The following is a 26,787-nucleotide window of genomic DNA, read 5'->3' on the forward strand; positions in this document are numbered from 1 at the left end:
TTCTTCTGGACACAGAAGGATGTTTTTGTTCTTTGCTCTCATCTTACGAGCATATCCATTCCTTCACTGGCATTACTTAGAGCTTACTTCTTCAGGATTCCATTGTACACCGAAGACCAGCTGAGTCATTCAGCCTTGTGGACTGAGCAACTACTAGATCCTTGGATTTTCTGTTCACAGCCAGCCATGGTTGGATTAGCTCGACTGTAGCCTTTAAGTCATTCTAATACATCCCCTTTCTATAGATTTCTAGAGTCTAGACTAATACAGATTTTGGTACCGGAAGTGGTTCTAGAGCACTAGAACTGTAAGGATGAATCTGTTAAGTATCTGAAGGGGGTTTTTCAATTTGCCAGCACCCACAGTTACTGAAGCCTTCCAGTTAGTGAAGCCTTTGCTGGGAGCTTAGAGAGGACTAAAAGCTCATATAGTGAACTATTTTACAGACCCAAGGAGATAAACGCATTTGATTATCCCTATTCACCAGTTGTGGGTGGCAATGGGCTTGTTGATTCTGTTTATGAAACTTTTGACAGTTTTGGGAAAAATAAGGAAAGTGATGATGCTGGCCGGTTGCTCTCAGCATCTCTGGATAAATTGACAAAGGATAGGGATGAACTTAGTGATGCACATAAACACTCTAAGGTTTCCTAAGTGTCCCCTGGAAGAGAGTCTTCTCTCCAGCAGACATAGTTTTACCTCAGGGATATATTAAATCTTCAATCCTGGGCCAAAAGAGCAGGAGATAGCAACCATTTTGGACTTACTGGTAACACATATGCACATCAGAGGATGGGAAATATTTCCAACCAGAGCTCAAAGGCCTTCTACCTCTGTGAACTTCTTAGGAGTCCAGTGGTGTAGGACATGCAGAAATATGCCCGCAGGCCAAAGGAGTTGTTGAATGAAAATCATCAAGCCAGTGATGAGGGACCTCTTTATAAGTTGTCAGCCCCAAAGGCCACAGGGTTTACCCTTTCTCTGTTAGTGTCCTTAACTTGTGTTTATGTCCTGTCGGAATTTGTGAGTCAGGCATTTGTGGCCTCTTTGTGTGTGCTCGTGCGTGTGTGTGTATGTGTGTCTGTGTGTGTACACTCATGAGCATGTGTGCTTATTCTTTGGATTTCATTTCATTCTAAGATTTCATCTAATTCACTTGAATTGGAGGTCACTACTGTGGGATTAGTAATTTTTGGTAGAATTGTGTTTTCTTGATTTTAATGTTTATTATAGTTTTCCAATAAAGCTTCTTTATTTGAGATTAAATCACCGGTTATTGTTGTTGTTGTTGTTTTTAAATCATATTGCTCTTTCAAATGGAACTGATTGCAATTTTCGGGTTGTAGTAGGGATGAAGTTTTGGTTAATTCTGTTGCATAATGTTTGGCCCACCAGGTTAACAGGGAAATAGTGTCTGTAATAGTCACTATCCACGGCTAGGCTCATTGTAAAGTGCATTTAAACCCACAAAGCACCATGTCTCAAATACCAATCACTTTAGACAATAGAGAAACAATATGACTCCGTTTTGCACAAGTGTATCAACTACATTAGTTACGAGTAGAAAGGAGAAGAAACATAAAGGTGGTCCTGAAGTAGGAGGCATTGAGCTAAGGCGGGTGCAAGAAGAATCTGAAAGGGAACCAATGATGATGTCCTAGCAGTGTAGACACAGAGATGTCAAGTATACTCGCACCAAACGTTGAAGTAAGTCAATTTGAACTTGGCTGAATGTCCTGGGCAGGAGAAATCGCACTGGAGATGGAGTCCAAGGACTGACTCAGTTCTTCCCGTGTTGATGACAAACAGTAGGCAAGGAAAAAGTAACTACAAGGGGACAGTCGTAACATGAGGGTGCAGAGGAGGGAAGCTTGTTTAAAAGTACAGAATTGCAAACAGATAACCTAAAGCTGTCCCAGCCATTAGCAGCAGGCTGAGACCAGAGACCCTGAAAACCAGGCCAGCCTGTGGTCCTTGGGGAAATCTCTGAAAGGGAAAAGAATACAGAAACGATAGGGAAAGGAACTAGAGAGAAAAGAGGTAAAAATGGAAGGCAGAGAAGGACACAGTTAGCCTGCTAATTTGTCAGTAAATATTAAATATAGTTTTTATAAATGTGAAGGAGAGAGAACTGGGTGAGAGTCTGAAGAGTTGGGGGCTGGAACACTGGCTCCGTGGTTTAAAGTGCGTATTGTTTTTGTAAAGTACTCAAATTCTGTACCAGGACCCACGTTCTGCGGTTTATAAGTTCATCTCCGCGGATTCAGTGCCCTCTTCTGGCCTCCATGGGCACCTGTTCCTGCGTGGCATGCACACAGACACACAAACATATTTTTAAAAAAATATATAATAAATTCTTAAACAAAATCTGTAAATGCCATCTAGTCATCTTGCTGGCTGCACCTCAAGTCTTTTAGCTTTCCTATTTTCGCTCCTGTCTTCTAAAATATCCCTTAAAATACCTGTCTGCAGGTCCCCTGACATTGTTCCAAGCTTGCACCTTCTTCACCTGACTCACAGCAGGAATCTATTATCTGTCTACTGCTTTTTCCCTGGCCTCTTATAGCACTTTCAGCACCCAGAGCAGGCTTTCAATTCCAATCTTCTCTCTTCAAGGCTTCCTTTCTAATTTCTACCATTCCTCTGTGAACTTAGTTCTACCGCCGCAGTCAGGCTGGTCCTCCTGATTGCAGGAAGGTCTGCCCTGGAAGTCATCTGTGGAGTATTCCAGGTTTATGTGTTCAGAGTCCTGGAGCTCCGCTGCGACCTGCGCAAACTTCCACTTCCTGAAGAATCTTTGGAATGCTTCGAATCTTAAGAATGGTTCTGTGTCCTTCCATTCCCAAAATGTTTTGCTCTAGAAGTGACTTTGTGAGGGCAATAGCGGCGAGGTGGGTTCAAGAGAGACTTTGAAAAGAGTAAGCAGAACGGGTAAATCCCCAGCCACAGAGATCTTGGTGGCAACTATCGATCGCAAAATGAGAGAGAATATTAGAAGCTCAGCCAAATAAGCATAATTCAAATCAGACATTCTTTTCAATGCCATTTCTCACTCACGCAAATAGAATCTAGCTGACATTTTTGCTTTGATAAAGAATAGACTTCTACGTATGTTTAATTCCATGTAAAATATAAAGTATTCATCCCTTTCACACGTAACGCCAGAAACAGAGTTTGGGACTCTCACGGCCAGTTTAGACCCCAAGTATCAAGGCTTACGTTCGGATTAGAGGTTTGGCGCCACAGTACACTCGAGAGGATGCTGTTTCTGTCATTTAAGCTTTAGGAGGCATGCACGTGACTCACTGGCCAGTAAGAAAAGTTGCTTGGCTGCATAAACTGTCCAATGAGATTTTCAGATGTTGGGAGAGGGCGGGCACAGAAGCGGAGGATGCCACTTCCCGTCCAGCCATTTTAGGCGTTTGTGTCTTCTGTGGAGAGAGACCCGCAGGTTTTTTTCCCCAGTGTCTGTGTTCCATCCACTTACTGCAAGAGCTGCCGGAGAATAGCAGGACACCCGGTGATTGGAAATGGTACGTGCGGCCAGGCGTCCCGGCTGTGGGGAGGGCGCTACTGGAAGCGGAGGCGGCAGTGGGGACGCGGCCTTCCAGGGCAGCTGAGTCTGCATCTCATCTGGCTCCGCTGGGCCGCGCTGCCCGGGTCCCTCTGGGTGGAGCTGGGCCATCAGGCAGAGCTGCGGTCCTGTCCTTTGCTGAGAGCTCAGTGCTGCGGCCATGGCCTCCCTAGGCATCCGGGCACCCGCAGCGACGCGGCTCCGCAGCCTGGGCGGTGGCGGCAGCGTCGCGGTGAGACTCGGGACCCTGGAATTCGTGTGTGTGTGTGTGTGTGTGTGTGTGTGTGTGTGTGTGTGTGTTGGGGAGGGGGGCAGGGAAGCCGCAGGGTGTGGTGACCTTGTATCCTGGGCGTGTTGTCATAAACAGGGGGACAAGTTTGTATTTCCAATTCCAGAATTTATCAAATAATGAATAATTAACAAGTCATGTGTATTTCGTTAATAATTAGTCAAGTATTCCCGATTTTGCTAACCAGCCATTGGCAATCACGCGTTTTTATATAACAATCTAATTGCTAACGTTAACTGGAAGATCACATATGAACATTTCACACAAAAACATACAAATGTGCAGATCACAGAATGACTAAGAGCCAAAGTGGTTGAGTTTAGAGTCTGTCCTGAAGTAGGAGGCATTGAGCTGAGGCGGGTGCAAAGAAGAATCTGGAATCTGAAAGGGGACCAAAGATGATGTCCTAGCAGTGTAGACACAGAGATGTCAAGTATACGCGCACCAAACGTTGAAGTAAGTCAATTTGAAGTTGGCTGAATGTCCTGGGCAGGAGAAACCGCACTGGAGATGGAGTCCAAGGACTGACTCAGTTCTTCCCTGTGGGTAAGTGTGACAGTTGCCTGCCATCCTTTGGTCTTGGGGATGCTCCTTCGTAGTGTCAGGTGAGGGGATTATATGTTGTATACTTTGTGTGGTGTTTCTAATACAATTTAGTATATTTTTAGTTGTTGATATTGTCAGTTTGTCCCTTCTAGTGTTCTAGGAGATAGTGGGCTTTTTTTTTTTTTTTTTTTTTTTTTTGCTTTCGTAAACAAGTTGTACTGCCCTCCCTTTTTCGGGGGAGGGGCTCTTGAACTTTGAGTAACTAGTCGAGGTTGTTACTTAATAAAATGGAGTCATTCTAGGCTGGACGTTGTTGGAAAGCAGATATTCCCTATGGTATCACTGAGCAGTCTGCCCTGGCTTCCTCACTCTGTCTTGTCACTCACAGATTCAAGCTGTCTTTAAATTCCATGACCTGTGCCTGTAAGTCAGTGAATCTTAGCATTTCTACCTTCTTCTGCTCTTCCTAAACTCACTGGATAGGCGTAGCCATACACATGCGTGGGGCTGGAGTATGGCTCTGTCATAATTGCTGCTGCCTTCAGATGTTTCTACACATTGACTTTTATTTTTAAATTTTATTTTATTTTTTTAGTTATTGTGTATATGTGTGGTGTGTGTGTGTTTCCTGCATGCTACAGCTTGCATGTTTAGAGGTCAGAGAAAGAAGAATGTAGTGAACTAGTCTTTCCTTTACATGGGTTCCCAGGATTGAACTCAGGACGCTATGCTTCTGCAGCCAAATGTCTTCACTTGCTGAGTCATTTTTCCTTTCTCTACACATTATTTTAAAAGGCAGAGCCCTGATAGAGGTAGGCTTTACTGGATGTGAGCGCAATCTTGGGTTAGAAAACCCTAAATGTTAGGTTATAAAGTGCCCAATGGTTACCCTGAACAGGCTTTCCTAACTCTTAGGGAAGACAGGAGTAAGCAAGTAGATACAGAAGTTACCGGAAGGCCCTAGAGCCTGGAGTGGTTTATTAAGGTGACACACGCTCTCAGTTTTTTCCTTATACAAGCTGGCTGCTTTGTCTAGGCCATCACCAGCTCCTGGCATCCACCTGGAATATACATTATATATATATATATATATATATATATACATTATACACACATACACATATATACATTATATATATACACACACTACATACCTATATATCTATATCTATATATACCCCACTCATCTTATTAGTGTGAGTGGCTGCAGAAAGAATAGTATGTTAGAATCCAGCTAATGCTTAGGAAGTAACATCTCTAGCGCCTTCCCCCTCACAGATACTGACAACCACCTTACTAAGAGATTGTCAGAATTGGTAGCTAATAGACTTCCAGGTGCCAGGATTTTCCACCTAGAGAAGTGAGTTTACCTTAGAGTGGGTACTAGTGGCCACACCCCCTTCTCCCCACCCTCTTCACTCCCCTGCCTCCTGCCAGGTAACCTGAGAGCCTGCTCCTAGTCTGGCACCTGCTCTGAAACTAATTCCATCCCCAGGAAGGTGCTCTTCCAGGCAGATGCACATTCATTCCTCCCTTTAGAACTAAGGCCACTGCTGCCTGCCTGCCTGCCTGCCTGCCTGCTTCACAGAATCTCATGGAAACAAGTCTCAGTAAGAACATTTCAGACATCTTACAGAATAAGGGCCGAGTTAATGATCTGCTGGGAAACAGACCAAGACCCTTTCTGTGTGCATCTTGGGTTTTGTCTTAATCCTTTCTCGTTTCTATTATTGCTGGGGTTTTTTGGTTTTTTAAAATAGAAGTATGTGCCAGATCCCAAAAGTCAGATCTGGTATGATCAGACCCTTCCATTTGTTCTCTGAGAAAGCTAGATTGATTTATAGAACTGCTGTTCCTTGGCTCTCATTACCGTGTCTCTAGTTGGCAGTTTGGGATTGCTGGGCAATCTGTCATGATTGCCAGAATCAGGATATTGAGTTTTAAATTTTTGAGTTACTTATGAACTAGGAAATATTTGGACTAATTCAACTGGCTTAATTTATGTGAGCACATATTCATCTCCTCAGCCAATTTGTTGTCATACAACAATATGAAAATGCAAGCATGTGTAGACACTATCCTCGTATAGCCATATACAGCTTTAAATAGAAAATGTTACAGCACTTATTTCTAGTTATCATTTGTCAGTCATAAGCTAAACTGTTAATTTAATTACTGTTTTATTTGTATTTGTGTGTGTGTCTGTCTGTTTGCTAAACATGTCTGGATGCCCAAGAAGGCCAGGAGTGTCAGATTTTTCTGGCGCTGAAGTAGCAGGTGGTTGTGAGCTGCCTGACTTGGGTGTTGAGAACCAGACTCGGGTCCTTGGGAAGAGCATGAAGAACTCCTGACAACTCTTACGCTCCTGTGTATCTTTTCCTTTTTCTTTTTGTATCTTTTCTATCATTAAATAATTTCCCCCAAATCTGTACTTTTATAAATATGACTTTAAATATAAACAACACAGAAACTTTAAGACCTTTTTTTCTTTTTTAAGATTTATTTACTATTATATCTAAGTACACTATAGCTGTCTTCAGACACACCAGAAGAGGGCGTCAGATCTCATTACAGATGGTTGTGAGCCACCATGTGGTTGCTGGGATTTGAACTCAGGACCTTCGGAAGAGCAGTCAGTGCTCTTAACCACTGAGCCATCTCTCCAGCCCTTTAAGGCCTTTAAAAAAATGTATATTTGTTTTTTCACTGAAAATGTCTCACCATGCATTCAGTGTCTTTGGATTAAATTGATCCTATGATCCCACCCTCCCAGTCTCCTCCCAGCCCTACTGCGCTATATCTGCCTCCCAACTTCATGTACTCTTTCTTGAACTCACCAAGTCTAATTAGTGTTTCCAGTATGTTTGTGGGTGTTGGGTCATCCACTGAAGCATCAGCAACCTAGCAGGGGCAGCATTTCTAAAGAACACGGATTCTCCCTCCTCTGACGTCATCAGTTGCCAATAAGTCCTCTGTTGGGAGTTGTGCTTTGTTAGTGTTTCCCACTGATTCTGACATTTTGACTGGTTTCATCTCGTGCTGTTTTTAAGCAAGCCACCACAGCTGCTCTGAGTTGGTGGATGCAGCAGCCCTGTTGTGTGCGTGTGGAAAACATGACTTCCTGTAGTCCTCCCTGACCTCTGACTCCTACAGTGTTTTCTCTCCTCCTTTCGTAATGATTCTAGAGCCTTGTGGGGAACGGGATCTCATTTAGAGCTGAGCTCTCCACGGTCACTTATCTCTGCACTTTGATCAATTGTGGGTCTCTGTATTAACTTCAAGAAGAGTCAGGCTTCTTTGATTAGGGTAGAAAGCTACACTAATCTATTTACTGGTGTTACTGTAAGTATTTAGAAGAAGTTTTAGCAGAATAATCACATTAAATTCTCCCCTAAGACCTATGACCTAGCCAGCTGTCGGCTTTTGGTCCAGTTAACAGTGCTAGCTATGGAATCCATCTTGTGGAGCAGACTGTGAATTCAGTCAGAGAGTGGTTGGTTGTTACCATTACATTGGTGCCACACTTGGCCCAGCGGGTGTGTCTTGCCAGGCAAGTCATTATATTATAGGTTGGAGTGTTCAAAGCTATGTAAGACTATGGCCCTAGCAACCTACACAGCACCTTTGGTATTGTGAAAGCCAGCCAACAGGAATGAGGATTCCATGTAAGTACCAGTGTCATGTCTTGTGACTCAAGTATGAGGTGTGTTTGGCAATAGGGTCTTGCCATCAAGTTCTGGTGGGTAACCAGGAGCAATGGTGATGCCCTGTATTGTAAAACTCAAGTCTTGACGACACAGAGTCTCCCTGATCTCTAAGCAGGCAACAACACATGGGTTTTAAAATACATTTTCTGGTTTTATGCTCCTACACTGGCCGAGGCAAGAAATTTGGGGAAAACTGCTGGTTTTGTTTGTATCAAAGAGGAGAGAAAACAAGTATGCAAGTGATTGTGTGCTTAAGCAATTAAATGTTAGAATTTACCTGAAAAAAATGCAAGATACGCTATTTAACTCTTCACTAAGACATGGTCCATTCTGAGATTACATAGAGAGTACATTTAGCTGTCTGCTGGAGGTTACTGGTTGTTGTGGCTGCATCTTCCGAAAAGGCAAGTAAACTTGAACCTATTAGACACATTTTGGGCCAAACCAGTATAAAAGCAATATATCAAGCAATATAAAGGAAATGCACCAAGAGACATTTTAAAACTTAGACATTAACGCAAAGATTATTGGTAAAAGAGATATTTGGGGAATAAAGTATTAGGATTTTTAGTCTCTACCATAAGTTTAATGTCATATGTATGGGTGCTTTTCTGGCATATATGTACATGTACACATGTGTGTGGTATTCACAGAAAAGGACATTCAGTCCCTTTGACCTGGAGTTATGGAGTTGTTAGCCACTGTGTGTGTGTGTGGGGGGGGTGAATCAAACCCAGATCCTCTCAAAGAGCAGCCCGAGCTCTTAACTGCTGGGCACCCCCCTCCTAATTTTTTTAAAACATTACTCAAAGAATATTCTTTACAGGTTAAAAATACAAAGAACTTTCTTTTGTAAACAAAACTATACACTGGGTTTATAAGGGGCTTGTTTAAATTGATAATAAGAGGGCATTATTGTTAGACCCTATTAGGATGTCTTAGCTTTGTCATTGGTGTCTGGTCTTTCCTGACTCCGTGAACAGGAATGGCAAACCAGTGGCCTCGTTTCTTCCTTATGCTTTCTCTCCCAGGTCCCAATAATTTCCTGTTTGTTTCATTTACCTTTTCCTTTTTTTTTTTAAATAAAAAAAATAGAACAATACAATAAAACATTCACAATTTAAAATCCTTTCTCATTAAAAGCCTTTACATTTGTACTACACTTTTTACTAAAAATATATCCTTAGGACCTGTGAGTTGACTTGGTTGGTAATGGTATTCGCCACCAAGCTTGACTGAGACCTGATAGTGGAAGGAGAGGACCAACTCCTGGAAGCTGTCCTTTCAACGCCACAGGTGAACCACGGACTGGAGGCCTCTCCCAGCCCTCCTCACCATCTGTCCCCTGCCAGACATTATATATATATGTATATATATATATATATATATATATATATATATATGTAATTTAAAGCAGCAAGCAAGAAAAAAAATCCTCATTTATATCCGTTTTGACATATGTTTAACATTTATATCCATTTTTTTCTTCCTTACTGGATTCTATTTATTGATTTTTTTTCTTCAGTATCATAAGACATAGGGACAAAACAAACTGACTTGTTTTTAAATAAGAGTTAAAAATCAGTTTATGGTATAGTGGAGCAAATCAAGATTTTCTTTTTATGTATCATTAAACTAAGGCTTTGCTGCTGAGCTTGGACAGACTTTGTCATTTGGGTTTTTTGTTGTTTTTTATTTATTTATTTATTTATTTTCCTCTTTGAGTATATATATTATGTTTTGTGACATGTGTGGAACTCAGAAAGTAACATCAGTTCTCTTCTTCTGCCATATGGATTCTGGAGCTCAGCTTCAAGCTGCCTGACATGTAGACGACGCCTTTACCCACTGATCCACCCATTTGGCAGCCTACTCTAGTTTTGGGGTTTTTGTTTGTTTTTTGCTTTGTTGTTGTGGGGAAGCAGTTGTTTTGTGTGTGTCCCAAAAGTCTTGCTTCAGGCTTATTTGTAACATATACAACCCAGAGTAGTCTTGAACCTTAAAGTTTCCTGCCTCAGTTTCCCAAATGCTGGGATAATTTTTGTCCATTATTTTAGTTAGGCTGACAATGTTCTCTTTTAAGACTTCATATTTGATTATTGGCCATGGAGTAGAAGAAAATATACTGCATATTCCCAAGTGTGTGCCAGTTTATCTTTGCCTTAGGTGGTCTTTGTCTCTGATACGGAATCTATTCAACAGTCAACTGTTCTGTTTCAAAATTGCTGAGTAAAGCCTGATGCCTGCGTGCAGTGTGTTTGTCTGTGTTGACACCTTAGTGCTGTGACTCTTAGTGCTGTGATTATTGTAGCTTTAGTCTTTTGTTTATGTTAGGCAAGCTTTTGTTTTCTTAAATAAGAAATAACGGGTTGATTTTTTTTTTCAACTACTATGTTTGGTAAAATAGATTTGCTTATATTCATTGGTTATTTTTCCTCAACTCTCTAGGAAAAATAACTAATGACTATAAGAAAATCTATTTTACCAAACATAGATTCTGATAAGTTTAGGGAGAGGGGGTTTGTTGTGGCTTACATATTAGCGTACAGTCTACCGTGGTAGGGAAGTCAGGGCAAGAAGCAGATGAAGTGCATGCTCATATCATCTACAGTCAGGAAGAGAACATTGTCTTCATTTTATACAGTCCATATCCTCTACCTAGGGAATGACCCTACCACAGTCACAGTGACTGTGCCTGCACCAGTTTATGTGATTGATATCATCTCTCAGAGACATTCTCCAAGGCTAACCTCAGTCTAGACAACCCCTCATAAGTGCGCATGGAGCTGTGTCTCTTAGGTGATTCCAGAGTCTGTCAAGTTGATAATTAACATTAAGCATCATTTCAATTTTTGTCAACTTGATGTCCAGACTCTTAATCACCACTTTTAAGTCATAACTTTCCACTCATCTCCATAGACGTATGTCCATGTTATAGTGTAATATGCATTTATCCCAGCACCAGAAACATCCCATTGTCATTAAGCTTGTTTAAACAATTGGAAATTTCAAAGTGTCTTAACTGTGAGCTCCTATAAAATGAAAAACAAGTTGCATACTTCCAATATATACATTTATTTATTTATATTTTATGTGCATTGATATTTTGCGTGCATGTACGCCTGTTTGAGGTGTAGGATCATCCCCCCCCCCCCCCCCCGGGAACTAGAGTTACAGACTGAGTGAGCTGCCATGTGGGTGCTGAGAATTGGTCCTCTGGAAGAACAGCCAGTGCTTTTAACTGCTGAGCCAACTCTCCAGCCTCACATACTTATGATATCCAGTGGCCCAGAGCAGACACTCCAATTGTAAAATGGAAGAATTGGGGCCTAGCCAATTATGATTGAATCAAGGCAAGATACAAATCCAGTGAGGCAAACAACCAATCCGACATCTTTGTGCCCAATATCTAACTCTAATGAAACCGCCCGATTCCTGAGGGTAGGGAACCCCACAGCTCCAGCTCTGCCACCTGCAGCGCGTATAGTATGTCTCTTGGATTGGCTCCTCTCAGTGCCTGTAGCTGTTCTTGGCAGACATCTCAAAGTCTTGGCATCTCCATATCCTGTGGTCTCCAAGATCACGTAGGCTTCATCTTCAGAACTCCACACAGTGACTTCTGACGGTCAATTTACAGGAACTCAGACTCTCAAATGGTGCCTGGCCTCAGCTCTTCTGTATGGCCTCCCTTTCTTGCATCCTTCATTCCTTCAAAACTATCACCATGTGGATAACAGTACCAAGATCTACTGCCACCTCAGGTTGGAGCCTCTGGCTTTGCTCTCAGGCCACTTTTCTTATTGTTCTACTGTGCCCCAGCAAGTTTTCCTCCACTCACACTGATATTTTATCAATTCCAGTTGTTCTCAGCATTGTTGGTTTTAAGCTTCCACAAACATGGCTCATTAAGCCCTGCTTTTCTAACCTAAATACGAATGTTTTTCCATGCTCTTCCCACAATGCCTAAGGTGGCCATGTATATGACATAAACAGCCAGTGTAAGGCACCAGTTTTCTGTCTTAGTTTCTTGCCTGGTTGCTGTGATAAAATACCCTGATGAAAATAACTGGAAAAGGGATTCAGTCCGAGTTACACACTCTCAGGAGTCTGGATCTACTGCCTTGACTATCTGCATCAGGAAGCAGAAAGAAATGAATAAATACTGGTGCTTAGCTCCTTTCCTTCGTGTTATACAGTTCAAGATCCCCTGCTCGGGGACTGCTACTACCCACACTTGAGAGGTTTGTTCCCATATCAAGTAATGTGATCTAGATCTAGATAATCACTCACGGGTGTGCCTGAGGCTTGTGTCCTGGGTGATTTTTGTTTTGGGTTTGTTTTTTTTTTTTTTTTTTAGAATTATTTATTTATTTAATGAATATTGAGTCCACTGTAGCTGTCTTCAGACACACCAGAAGAGGGCATCAGATCCTATTACAGATGGTTGTGAGCCACCATGTGGTTGCTGGGAATTGAACTCAGGACCTCTGAAAGAGCAGTCGGTGCTCTTAACAGCTGAGCCACCTTTCCAGCCCTTTTTATTTTGTTTTGTTTTTAAGATTTATTTCGGTGTGTGTGTGTGTGTGTGTGTGTGTGTGTGAGAGAGAGAGAGAGAGAGAGAGAGAGAGAGAGAGAGAGAGAGAGAGAGAGAGAGATTGAGAAAAGAAGAGAGGAGAGGAGAGGGAGAAGAATATGAGCATGGATGCCAGAAGAATATCAGATCCTTTTGGAACTTGAGGCACAGGTGGCCGTGGGTCATGTGATGTGATTAGAGTTTCTCCTGCTGTGGTAAATAACCAAAAACAACCTGGGAAGGAAAGGATTTATTTCAGAGTTCAGTTCCACATTATAGTCTGTCACTGAGGGAAGTTAGATCAGGAACTCAAATAGGACAGGGACCTGGAAGCAGGAATTGATGGCAGAGGCCATGGAGGAGTACTGCTTACTGTCCTTTCCCCAAGGCTTGCACAGCCTGTTTTGTTAGAGCTTCCAGGACCAACTGCTCAGGAGTAGCACCATCTGTCTTAGTTAGGGTTTTACTGCTGTGAACAGACACCATGACCAAGTTAAGTCTTATAAAAAACAACATTTGATTGGGGCTGGCTTACAGGTTCAGAGGTTCAGTCCATTATCATCAAGGTGGGAGCATGGCAGTATCCAGGCAGGCATGGTGCAGGAGGAGCCGAGAGTTCTATGTCTTCATCCAAAGGCTGCTAGTGGAAGACTGACTTCCAGGCAACTAGGGTGAGGATCTTATACCCACATCCACAGTGACACACCCATTCCAACCAGGTCACACCTATTCCAACAAGGCCACACCTTCAGATGGTGCCCCTCCCTGGTCCAAGGATATACAAACCATCACACCATCCAAAGTGATCTGGGCCCTTCCATATCAGCCAAGAAAATGTATGGCACATTTGTCCACGGGCCAATCAGTTGGGAGCATTTCCCACCCCCTTTTTATTCTTTTTCTCCCCCCCCCCCCCCAAGACAGGGTCACACTATATAGCCCTCACTATATAGCTGACCTGAAACTCTATATGTAGACAAGGCTGGCCTCACACTTACAGAGATCACCTACCTTTGCCTCCCAAGTGCTGGGATTAAGGGTGTGTGTCACTATGTCACTAGGGCATTTTTTCTATTGAGTTTTTAGTTCTTTGAAAATGACTGACTGGTGTCAAGTTGATGTAAAACAGCTAAAATATTGTTCTTCCCAAGAGCAGCAAGTATTCCTTATTCGTGAGCCATCTCTACAGTCCGCCTAAGAAGACATCTTGAGGGAGGCTAGGCTTCAGATTAAGGATGCAGACTATCATGACAGGAAAGGCACTGCGGGAGGAGCTTGAGGTAGCTGGTTACGTTGGGTGTCTTCATCGGGAACTGAGGATAAGTGCTGGTTCTCTAATCGCTCTGTTCTCTGAATATGTAGTGTTCTAACACGTATCTGATGAGCACTTAAAACATTCCAAGAATTCTGAGAGAAAAGTGACATTAGAAAAGTAGCCTGTGATTGGCATCAGTTGTTGGGAAAGCTACTTCCTTCTTTACAGTTGAGGTGGGGGAGGAATCCATCTGAAGAGCAGTTGCAGAGGCCCGGAGAATTAGAATTGTTTTCTTCTACATTTGTAAGCCTATGCAGTCTTAGGACAGCTGGTGTTGACTGTGTTTTGGTGCGTTCGATAATCAGAATTAGCTGTAAATGCTGCAGTGAACGAATGCACAAGGAGAGCTTAGCACAATACATTGGGACAGAGATGGTCCTATCCTGCTGGTGCTTTACCAGATGGCTCCAATCTGCTGTGAGAACTATTGTGTGAAAGATTCTTAGTGTGTGTGAAAGCTAAGAGTCTGATGGCCAGGACATGACTGACACAAAGAGCATTGTATCCTATTAACTTCTTAGGAATTAAGATTAGATCTCCAGTTCTGTGAGACTCACATTTCCTTGTGGAAATATGTATGGGCTCTTTCAGGAGTCAGTGGCCTTTGAGGATGTGGCTGTGAACTTCTCCCTGGAGGAGTGGGCTATGTTGAATCCATCCCAGAAGAACCTCTACAAAGATGTGATGCAGGAAACCTTGAGGAACCTGGCTTCGATAGGTAAGTATGCCGTCATCCCTTTAATCACTGAAAGAAAGCATGCTTCTAGATGAGTTTAAATATGGTAAAGAGGTTTGAATGAATACTTGAGATTCACTTTATACTACAATTTTTGCTATAATCTATTAATATATTTACTCTGATGTCATAATTTATAATGATTCGACTTTAATTGTATTTTAGGGAGCAGTTTGGAGCACCATATCATTGAAAATATATACCGGAACTCCTGGAAAAAACTAAGGTAATACGGACCTCAAGAGACAGCCATACTCTTTATAAAGTAGTAAAAAACACAGGCATATCCAGTTTCAAACTCAACTACCCTCAGGGAATTTTCTTCAACACTAGAAACATATTAAACATCCTGAAAACATAAGGATTCCAATACTGGAAATAACGTGAACATCATTGTGCCCAAAGTGACTTTTGTCATACTTAATATGTACCAACTTTGTTCCATACAATATTCTTAAATTTTAAATATTGACTTAGTCACAAACCTTATGTATAAAATATATGTGACACAAAAATCAGGTGTCCTTTTAGGCTTGGACTAAATATCAAGATCTCACTGTGGCCCTTCGAGTGGTTTACAGTGTAATGTGACTGTGATTATGATTATCCACCATTATTTATTTGTTTTAGTTTAGTTCTGAGGGTTATAGCATCACATGGATTCTGTGTACAGTAACCTTCCTTCCTTTCCTTTTTTTTTTTTTTTTTTTTTTTGAGATAGTATTTGTCTAGTCTAGACTAGTCTGGCCTAGAACTCAGAACCTGCCTCTGCCTCCCAAGCATTAAAGTTAAAGGCTTGCGCTACCATGCCTGACTTCCAGTAGCCTTTGTAGCAAGTTTTCTTCAGAATTCAACATGAAGCAAGCTACTGTTTCATGGACTTGAGTTACCTCTTCCCAGATTATTCTCTTTTTTTTTCCCTCCAGGAGTCACTTTTGGTTTGGTTTGGTTGCTTTATACGCATAAGCACATCTCTTGTCTAAGTAGAATTTGTTTCCATCTTAGACATAAACTTCTTAAGCTTTAAGAAAACCTATATGCCTCCTTTAGTTCTAAAGACCTTGCTAATTATAGCCAGCAAAAATGGCCTTGTGTAGCAGCCTCTGACACAAAACTTGCTGATAGACGTCCTGTTTTTTAGCAGGCCTCCCCAGGTGCCAAGATGGCATTGAGAATTGATATAGATATTTTAATGTTATGTAAGACATGTTTGCTGGACCTGTGTAGGTGATATAACAGCCACCTGTGAATACTACTGTCTTTGTTAGAGTTGGCCTCAGAGTTGCTGAGTGTGTTAAAAACTTCTGACGGCATAGAGCCAACATTTCTACTGGTAAGTAAAATATTAGTGATGTACATTTGCTTTCTTCGCAGTGGTCAAGTGGTGGAGGGACTCTATGACTGTAAAGATGACCATCAATGTGCAGAAATCTTCGACTTCACTACACACAGTATTGTAAACCAGAACTCCTTACCAGGAGTGTATATATGTGAAAACAGTGGATGTGCAACAGTGGTCATTGGCCATTTATCTCTAAGTGTACTTCTTAAACCTGACCCAAAGCATGAATCGTGTGAAGATCAGGAATATGGGAAGGAATTATACAATACGGAATTTGGGGCCCCCTCCAGTTCTCTCACATCATTTGAGAACTACGAAAATACTTATACTGTAGAGAGAATCTATAAAACTGAGCGTTGTGATGAAGACTATAGATATGGCCAAAATGTTGAAAAGACTTTCACTGAAGAAAAGCCCTTTGAGTGTAAGCAATGTGGGAAATGTTTCAGTTCGTCCAGGTATTTTCGAAGGCACGAACGACGCCATCGGGCCAAGAAATGCTATATCTGTAAGCAGTGTGGGAAAGCCTTTGCTTTTCCCACTTACCTACAAACACATGAAAGAATTCACACAGGGGAGAAACCGTACGTGTGCTTGCAGTGTGGGAAAACCTTTGCTCATTCTCGTTCCCTTAAAACACATAAAAGAACTCACTCTGTTAGGGACCTCTTTGTGTGCAATTACTGTGGGAAAACCTTACGTCATTACAGTTCTCTTCAAATTCACACAAGAATTCACACGGGAGAGAAACCTTATGTGTGTAAACCGTGTGGTAAAGCCTTCATTACTTACCGTTCCTTTCGAATACATGAAAGAATTCACACTGGAGAAACACCTTATGAATGTAAGCAGTGTGGAAACACCTTCATGCGTTGGATTCAATTGCGAAAACATGAAATAATTCACAGTGGGGTGAAGCCCTATGCTTGTAAGCTGTGTGGAAAAAGCTTCACTTGTTCTGGGTCCTTGAGAACACATGAAAGGATTCACACTGGGGAGAGGCCCTATGTGTGTGACCAGTGTGGATATAGCTTTACTCGGTTAAATTCGCTTCTAAGGCATAAAATAACCCACACTGGTGAGAAGCCCTACGTGTGTAATCATTGTGGGAAGACTTTCCCTCGATCTGCGTCTCTTCAAAGACATGTCAAAATTCACACCGAGGAGAAACCCTATGTATGCAAACAGTGTGGGGTTGCCTTCCCTAGTTCTGCTGACCTTTTAGAACACGAGCAAACCCATATTGACGAGAAACCGTACATATGTGAGCAGTGCGGGAATGCCTTCGTGCTGTGGAGCCAGTTTCAGAAGCATAAAGCCCTTCACGCCGTCCCAGTGTCCTACGTGTGTAAGCAGTGTGGGAAGAGCTTCACTTCCTCGAGGTCCCTGAAAACCCACGAGAGAATCCACACGGGTGAGAAGCCTTATGAGTGTAAGCAGTGTGGGAAGACCTTCCTGTGGTCCTACTCCCTTCAGAGACATGAAAAGACTCACACGGACGGGAAGGTCCACGTGTGTAAACAGTGTGGGGAAACTTTCCCTTACGACAGTCATCTCCAGGTACATGAGAAACTGCACTTTGACGATGAGCCTTTTAATTGTAAGTACTGTGGGAAGCCCTTCTTCACTTTGAACCATTTGCATAGACATGAATTACTTCACACTACCAGTGTTTTTTAGTCATGGGAGGATTTTTTTTCCCCGTTTTGTGGTTTTCATAGAAATAAGAAAAATCATACTGGAGAAAGACTGGATTTGTGCTAGCAATGTGGAAAGCCTTTTGATTTGTTTCATTGAAGCAAACGTGCGATGTCACAATAAGGAGAAACCTTTTTTGTAAAACGAAAATCAATGTACAAATGGTTTTTTGAGCTTAAAGCTCCTTGAAATGCATCAAAGAGAAACCGGGCCTGTGACTGCAAGCAGTGTGGTCAAGTCTTCTGCAGTCCTGGATCTTGGAGGAGACAGAAGACTCAAGCTGTAGAGAAACTTTTATGTGTATATGTGGTGTTGTATTAAAAAAAAAAAGCCCTTTTCTGCTTCCCCATTCCCTCTGAATATGTGGAAGGAGTCACTGGAGAGAAGTCCTTCATAGCTAGGCAATCTTGGATAGTCTTGAGTTATCACATCCTCTTACAGACATGAAAGAACCTACTGTAGAGAAATCTTAAAAACAGGATTTGTGAACTCTTCATTATCAGCTTCATAGAACTCACAAGAATGTATGTGGGGAGAATTCCTGTAAGTGGAAACCTATATGAACACCATTTGGTTCAATGAACAGACAAGGAAAGAACTTGATATGGAGTGCTAATCTTCTCAAAAGAGATGTTCAAGGTTTCATTTGGCACAGATGGTAACACATACCGGATGAAAACCTTTGCTGTTGAAAAACATTGGAAAATCTAGAGCAAAGTTCTTTGAATTTTTTTTCATGTTTAATCTGATAAATGTCAGTATTATGAAGGACTGGACATATTTTATTATTATTTTTTTTTTGTAGCATGCTCCAGGAAATGCACACTCTGGTGAGAATGTTATCAGTACAGTATTTTGTATTTATTGAAATGTTTCAGGGGCCGATAGGGATGAGTTAGCCTTTAAGAGCATCTGCTGCTCCTTCCAAAGGACATTGAGTTGGCCTTTAAGAGCATTTGCTTTTCAGCACCACGTCACAGGGCTCACAACTGCATGTGACTCTAGTTACAGGAGATTCTACCCGCACACACTTGTACACATAAAAATAAAGCTTAAATATTTTTTTAGTCTTTTTTTTTCCCAAAAAAAGCTTTTGTTGTATATCCCATGTTTACCCAGAACTGTTAATCTTCCCGCTTCCAGCTTTTGAATGTTTAAAAATGAAATGTCTCTGCTTCCACATTCACTGTCATTAGCTCCTGCTTGAGAGTCCATCTCTTGACTTGTTTTTAAATTTTACTCTACAAAAGCAAGCAGTGAGCAGAGCATTGAGCAATGTGGAATGGCGGCCTAATTACATGAACTGCAGACCAGTAAGACCTACATATGAAAAATGCTCACAGGAATAGACAGTGCATTTTATTACATTTGTGAGACTTCTTAAAGCAATCATGTATTAGTTTAATGGGTGATATATCTTTTTGTATTTAATAAGTAGATGCTTCTCATTGTAAATTATGTTGGATTCATTGGTGAATTGATATTTGAAGTATGCCAGTCCACATAAATGTCTCTAAACGCATTTTAGTATTTATGTGTGAGCATGTGAGGGTATGTAGACATATGCCCATGGAGGCTAGAATGCTTTGGAGATAGCATTACAGGCATTGTGTCATGTTTGATGTGTGTCATGGGATCAAAATCCCAGTCTTCATGATAGAACAGTAAGTACTCTTAACTGCTGAGCCCCCTCAAACCCCTCCATAAGTGTCTTGTTTTTCGATCATGTTTAATGGGTAGTTTAAAAAATGGCCTTGTGAATATTGGGATAGTCTTATTGGTTTTATTTGGCTGATTATAAGCATTTTGTGTATATGCTTACTTTTCATGAAAAATGTGTGTGTGTGTGTGTTTGTTTGTATACGTGTGTACGTGGACGAGTGTGTTTGGAGGGCATTGTTTATGTGTTGCTGGTATGGTTGGTGGTGTTCACAAAGTGAACAAAGTAATATATTGGGTGTCTTGCTCTATCACAGTTATTCCCCTAAGACAGAATCTCACTGGGCCTGGAGCTGTGCAGCAGGCAGCAGAAGCCTTTCTTGTCTCTGTTCCCCCTAGTGCTGAGTTCTGAGGCACTCTAGAAGTTGGTTCTGGTTCTTCCTCCCTGCATCATGTTCCCAGAAATAAGACTCAGACTCAAAATATACTTACAAATGCCTTAGCCATATTGCTAAGCTCTTTTCTGACTAGATCATAACTAAAGATAACCCATTTATTTTAACCTCCATTCTGCCATGTGGGTGGTTACCTGTGCTGAGGTACCATACACCTGTCGAGTCAGTCACATCTTCCTGGGCAAATCTCCTGCCTCTGGCTCTATCCCGGAGTCCTTTCTGCCTCCTGGATGTCCCTCCTTGCATTTCCTGCCTAAGTCATGGACCATGAGCTTTTTAATTGACCGGTACAAGACAGAAGGTATTTTCTCTAGAGATAACTCAGTCATTCACAGCTTTTTATTAATAGGGAATGAAACTTGAGTCCTCATGACAGCACAGCAAGTAGCTCCCCACTTAGCCACCTCCTCAGGCCTAAACCAGTCTTAAATTGATTGTTTCTTTTATGTTGCTCTCTCGTGTGTGCTCACAATCCTGAGTCTCTGTTCTTTTGACTTTGAAGTATTTTCAAAATATTTTTTAGAATAGCAAATGTTAGGGTTGATTTTGTTTTGTTTTTCATATTCAGAAGGTAGGAATAAGTATATTGTAATCATAGGTCAGCCTATCTTTCCAAGTTGACTTATTTCTTCTGAGAATTTCATACACATATACAATAAAAGAGAATCATGCATACCCACTGTTTCTCCTTCCAACCCTTCCTATTTCTCCCCAACACCCCCCTCCCCCCTTAACTTTGTCTTTAAAAATAACCTGCTAGTCTAGTTAGTGTCATTCATACATGCATGAGTCTGGGGCCATCTACTGGAGGATGGGGGACCTACCAGTAGTTACATCTTCACTAGTCATTCTCCACCCCCCAGCAGCTATTCACTACCAGTAGCTTCTCAGTAAGGGAGATGCTGGGATTTGGGCTGACTTAATAGTACAATGTAGGTCTTGTGCATGCAGTCCCATTTGCTATGAGTTCATGATTATAGTAACCATGTCAAAAGAAAAAAAAAACCAGCATTTCACAGCACTTCTCCCTCCCTCTGGCTCCTGTATTCTTGTTGCTTTTTCTTTGATTGTCCCTGAGCCTTGCTGATGGTGGAGACTAATATAGCTGTCTCATTTGGAGGTACCCATTCAGTCTCTTCATAGCCCTTTGACCAGTTGTGCATCACTCCATTGGCAGCTGTCCACTGGAAAAAGCAGCTTCTCCGACCAAAGTGGAGAGCAGTCAAGGTCTGTTGCTGTCAAGACCTGAATGGATGGCAGGAACTCAGTGTTTAGAGTGTTTTTCTTTGTCTTTTTTCAGATGGTGTCATGTTACATGGCCTTGGCTAGCCTGGAACTTTCTATGTAGACAAGACTGTTGTCAACTTGTGCTTAATCTTTATTTTTAAGTCATGAACTATTAGTGTGTGTGTGTGTAGGTAATTTTACTGTGTAAATTTTGCTTTTCATATATATTTCATTTTCATTGTAATGTCTCTAGTTATTACACTAAGATTTATTGGTGTTACTGCCTTAGTAAAACCATGTATTCAATACATTTACTAACTCTGTATGCGTGGTGAGTGAGTGGCTCATCTATAAAAGGATTCTCCATATTATTTCTGACAGAGCTGGTGTTTGGATTTAGGAGGTCTCAAAGGGATTAGTTCTGTTGTTCAGTGTCCCCTGTGTTGGATGCACTGAGGGGTGACTGAAGTTCTGCTCTTGTAACCATAACAATTGCTACCCAGGAGACTGAGTGCTGGAATTCATGAGGTATGCTATGTGTTTAGTCCACCAGTGATAGGAGGGACTTTCCTATTTCATGAATCAGAATGTTTCACAGTTTTTCAACTAAAGATGCCCTTTTAGAATGCCTTGTAGTCATTCAGGAACATTGTTCACTGGTGGAGGCTTGGAACATGTCCTTCAGTGGCAGAAGATGTGTCTAGTTGTGTGAGGTGAACAACAGTGTTCTGGATCATTTTTGCATTTCTTAGTTTCTTTTTAAACACTAATATTTACTATAATATGATGGATGCAATTGTCCGCATATATAGGTGTGCCTAGAGTTTCCATAACATGACATTATGATAAGTAAAGTGCGAGGTCAAGAAAAGCGCTTTACACTCAACCTAGTGGTCGGCACACCTTAGCCTAGTAGTCTACAGCAACAGTTTTGGCCGCACTTACGTTTTCCTTAAGTTGGAAAAAGGAGCTTTTTCTTTGTACATAATTTTTTTTATTTCAGTTTTTTTAAATTATTAGCTTGTATGTTGGCAAAGTTATAGGTTTTCAAATGACATTGTAACCCAGGTTTCCATGTACTTTAACCATAATCACTGTTTTTTCTGGTTCCGTTTCTTCTCCCCAGTGGGTCTGTTCTCCCAAGTAGACTCCCTTAGTTCATCTCTCTAGTTTGTTTAAATTTCGATTCTGTTCGATATAGAAGGAACACCATTTGGAGCTGAGTTGACAACTTACATATCAATCTCCAGTTCCATCCATTTTCCTGCCAATAACAGTTCTTGGTGACCAAGAATAGTCTATGTTTCTTATATACCACATTAAAAATTGAAAAATTTTAGTTTATCTATTGATGGGCACTTAGGCTGAGATGGGCACTTGGGCTGATCCTATAATTGAGAGCAGTCAGTAGTTGTGTAGGAACAGGAGTACAAGTGTTTCTAGTATAATCTGACTTAGATTCCTTTTGTTGCATACTAAGCAGTACTATAGCAGGATCATAAGGTAGTAGTATATTTTGATTTTTGATGAAACTTCTGTTTTCCAGAGTGACCATGCTAAGGAGCAGCCGTACATTCTCACCAGTTTGTGTTATAGTTTGGTTTCTTGATAGCTATTCACACTGGGGTAAAGTTAATTGTATTGAGAATCTTCATGTATTTATTGGCTATTTGTACATTGTTTGAGAATGGATTGTTTCTACTTGTGTTGATTCAGTTACTTGTTTATTTGTAATATAATTTTTGTTGCCTTGTACTGGTTTTCTCATTGTGTGTTTCGTGTACCCAAAATTGCTTTTAAGCTTGCTCTGTGTGTGTGTGTGTGTGTGTGTGTGTGTGTGTGTGTGCTTTTTGTCTGTATGTTAATCTCTTGTCAGATGAATGAGAGTCCAAAGATATTCCCCCCCCCCCCCCCCGCCCCCAACTCTGTGGCTTGCTCTCTCTCTTTTAACAAAGAATTGTTTCCTTTTTCTTTATAAAAGCTCTTTAACTTCTTGCAGTGATTAACTCTCATTTATACTTTGGGGGATTTTGTTTGTTTTTGTTTTTAACATGGGTTCTTGCTTTGTAGCCTTTGTAGGCCTGTCTGGACTGGAATTTGCTGCATACATGAGGGTAGCATCTAATTTACAGCTCTCTTCCTTCCTCTACTTTCTGGGTGTTAACATTATAGTCCTGAGGCTCTAATGTCCATTCCCAATTTGTCATACTTCCTGTAAACTATTAGATTGAGAATGCCATAGTCCACACCTATAGCTTCATGTAGTCTGTAGATTTTCCTCTGAGTTTCAAGTTTTGTAGGCCTTATGTTAAGCCCTTTGGTTCCGTTTGTGTTGCTTTTATACAGAATGATAGAGGGATTTAGGGCTACTCTTGTACATACAACGCTGATTTCCTATTGAGGCCACTTATCCTTAGCATGTTTTGGATTCCTTTGCTGAAACCAGAAGGTGTAGGTCCATGGTTGCTCTGGGACCCTTCCATTGCTCCGTGTGTCTGTTTTAAAGTCATACTATTTCACTCTGGTTTTAGAGCATAATTTAAATTGGTGCAGTGAGAACTCTAGCTAGCGTTGCTCTTCTTGCTCAGTGTTGCTTTGACCATTTGGAGTGTTTGGGTTTTCTTACAGTTACAGGAGTGTGTTCTCTATTTCTGGAAATAATGACATTGGAACTTTGAGGGGCATGTGTGGAGTCTGAACAGCTCATACTTTTCATATTACTATGGTGGTGATTTGTGAGCACAGGAATGGTTTCCATTTTCTAGAGCATTCAGTCTTCAGTGTTTTTAGATTGTCACGATGACCTCAGCTTGACTAAGTTTATTCATAGGTGCATTTAACGTTTTGTCTTGTCGCTTGTTTCTTGGGCTTTTGGAAGACAATTTTAAAAATGATTTTATCACCATTTTCATTATATAAATGGCTACTTGGTTTTTCTAGACTGACTTTATTGTGCTACTTTGGTGAAGTAATGATTGGATGTAGGAGTCTTGGTGCAGCACTTTGGGTCTTTTAAGACTATGAACATAAGAGCAGTCAAGAGCACTGGCTCTTTTCCTAGAGGACTGAGGCTTGATTCCCAGCACCTATGTGGCACCTCACAACTGTAACTCCAGTTCCAAGGAATCCAACACCCTCTTCTGATCTCTGGGCATCAGACATGCGCATGGTGCACAGATAGACAGGCAGGTAAAACATCCTTACCAGGTAATAATAAGTTTAATAAGATGATCATATTATCTATAAATAGAGATTTGGCTTCATTTTGCTTCCGTTTTTCTTTCGTCCATGCTCAGGGTTGAACCAAGGAGCTTGTATGTGGTAGGCAAGAGGTGTACCACTGAACTGCAGCCGCGCAATTGGATCTCTTTCCTTTCTCTTTTTAAATTTTTTAGCTAAGGATGCAGGAGATGTATACAGCAGTGTAGAGAAGGTGGACACCTTGTGTAACTCCTGATAGTTGAAGAGATGCTTTTAGTTTTCCTGTTTGGTATAATCTTGACTCTAGTTTTGCTGTGTGTAACATTTCTTACAGTGAGGTGTCTTCCTCTTCCTAATTTCAGGGAACATAGAGCTTTGAAGTCCACTTCTCCATGTATTGAGGTGATCAGTGGATCCTTGAATATCTATATTTTCTACAATTAGTGATTGATATCTGTGGAAAAATGCTTATATGCAAAGAATGAAATTCGCCTGATTATAGTTTGTGGTGTTTTTAATATATTGACTTGGTTTGAGAGTATAATATTGATTTTTTTTCTATTTTCATCAAGGAAATTGTGTTATAGTTTTCTTTGTTGTTGAGCCCTTCCTGCTTTTGGCATCCTGGTAATACTACTACCTTTTATGAATAAATTAGTATTTCTTTCCTTTATATTTAGTGAAATAGTTTGGGAAGCTTGGTAGAATTCAACAGTGAATTCGTCAAGTCCTGTGCTTTCCTTGTGGAGACAATTCATTTCTAGCTTGAAGATGTTTCCCTTTTTCACTGTTCACATTCCCTTGACTTTTCATCTGTTTGTTTTGTTGTTGAGAATTTTATGCATGCACATAATGCATTTTAATCAAGCCCACACACTCCCCATTCCCTCTTAATTTTTCCATCCCTCCCACCACGTTTGTTCTCAATTTCATTTGTTCTCTTCTATTTTTAACCTACAGTCTCCTTAGTGCTTCCAGTATATACATGGGTGCAGTGCCATCTTCTTTGGCATGACTAGCCTCTCCTTTACCCAGCAGGCATCAGTTGCCAATAGCTACTCAGGAGCGGACCTTTCTGCACACCTCCCACCTCCATGCTGGGATTTTTGTCTCGCTTGAGCTTGTATTTCCAGTCACAGCTGTGTCAGTTAGTAGGTGCAACTGTCCTGTTGTATCTAGCACACACTGTTTGGCTGTAATAATTCACTCTGGCTCTCACATTCTTTTGGCTCCCTCATCCTCTGGTCCCTGAGATGATCCCTGGTCCTCTGAGAGAAGAAATGTGATGTGTGTAGATGCTCCATTTAGAACTGAGCCCTCCAGAATTTCTTATTCTCTACATGTTGACCAGTTGTGAGTCTATTCATTATAATCTACTGCAAAAACAGTAATAAAACCCATCTTCTGTGATGAAGATACATTTTTCTATGGGTATAAAGATACCCTTTAACAGAATAATAGTAGGTTAGTAGAAAGTTCTCCACATTAATGCTGCCAGACTTGGGTTTTATCTTGTGGATTGTGTGAAATAGGCCTGAAATCCAGTCAAAGTGGTCGGTTATTCTTGCCGTACTCATGGCTGTGTCTTGTCAGACTGATCTGTAATTGTAGCTCAGAGGCTTCTCAGCTGGGTAAGCACAGCATCATCTAGCACTATGAAAGCCAGCCAGTGGGCTGACCCCTCTAGGTCGGTATAAGCTATGATTTCTTAATACTCTGTGACTCAATGTGTGGTGTCTTCAGTAATAAGGTCTTACTGTCAAGTTCTGTGTGGTAACCAAGGACAATCGCAATAGCCTATAATATTTGGAGGGGGAGGTCTATGAAACCTCCAACTTTTGGCCTAATTTTGATATTTCATATATCTCTTGAAATTCTCCTTGATTTCCCATGTTATTGTAATATAAGTTTTCAAAGTATCCTCAAATCATTCTCTGGATTTCATTTTCTGTGTATTGTAATCTCACTTTTCAGCTCTAACTTTATTCCTATGAATAAATGTATAAAAGAAAGCATAAGATAATAAGCAATGAAGTACTTAATTAAAGTTTGTAACTATTATGACTGCCTGAAAGTTGTATATGGAGCAGCTACAGGGTTGAAGTTTTTTGAGTGGTCACCCCTTCTCAGTGTACTTTTTGGTGATGCAACTGACTCTGAGTCACCCTTATTCCTGTAAGTAATCCCTTATTGATACTCCTGTAAGTAAATCTCAATAAAATCATGGTTCTCCAAATTGGTCTTTGGTGATATCATTACTTTGGTGTGATGTTGGTTTCTTACCTGTAGTGAGTAGATGTTTGTTTGTATCTGCCCTTGAATTGCCACACTGTATTCCCTAATAACAGAATCTTCCAAGGAGGGAAGGTGTGATTCTAAGCAGGAACCTCTTGTCATTCTGTCTTTCCAAACTCTGTTGCACAACAGCTGAGAACTACTCTGACAAAAGCTTTGTTGGACCTGCA

The 26,787-nt window shown here is 41.1% G+C and overlaps 1 protein-coding gene across 2 annotated transcripts; it reads left to right on the forward strand.

The window, feature by feature from the left end:
• The first annotated feature begins 3,374 nt into the window (after positions 1 to 3,374).
• Positions 3,375 to 26,558, forward strand: LOC110312380 (uncharacterized). Of its 2 annotated transcripts, none has more exons than XM_021185935.3 (4): positions 3,375 to 3,533; positions 14,596 to 14,722; positions 14,906 to 14,966; positions 16,115 to 26,558. In XM_021185935.3, exons 1-4 carry the CDS (start codon positions 3,531 to 3,533, stop codon positions 17,760 to 17,762), a joined length of 1,839 nt encoding a protein of 612 aa, XP_021041594.1. In that variant the 5' UTR covers positions 3,375 to 3,530; the 3' UTR covers positions 17,763 to 26,558. The 2 variants fall into 2 exon arrangements, with proteins under 2 accessions (XP_021041594.1, XP_029326961.1); XM_029471101.2 differs by lacking the exon at positions 3,375 to 3,533 and adding an exon at positions 3,585 to 4,409.
• The last annotated feature ends 229 nt before the right edge of the window (positions 26,559 to 26,787 follow it).

The sequence above is a fragment of the Mus caroli genome, unplaced genomic scaffold (genome assembly GCF_978045245.1).
Source record: "Mus caroli unplaced genomic scaffold, Mus_caroli_1 scaffold_18, whole genome shotgun sequence".
Lineage (NCBI taxonomy): Eukaryota > Metazoa > Chordata > Mammalia > Rodentia > Muridae > Mus > Mus caroli.

What these genes read in the sequence shown, in the direction of transcription:
- LOC110312380 (XM_021185935.3), top strand. An exon ending in GAGGAACCTGGCTTCGATAG is followed by an intron (nt 14,723 to 14,905) that starts GTAAGTATGCCG and finishes ATTGTATTTTAG; the next exon opens with GGAGCAGTTTGGAGCACCAT. An exon ending in AACTCCTGGAAAAAACTAAG is followed by an intron (nt 14,967 to 16,114) that starts GTAATACGGACC and finishes CTTTCTTCGCAG; the next exon opens with TGGTCAAGTGGTGGAGGGAC.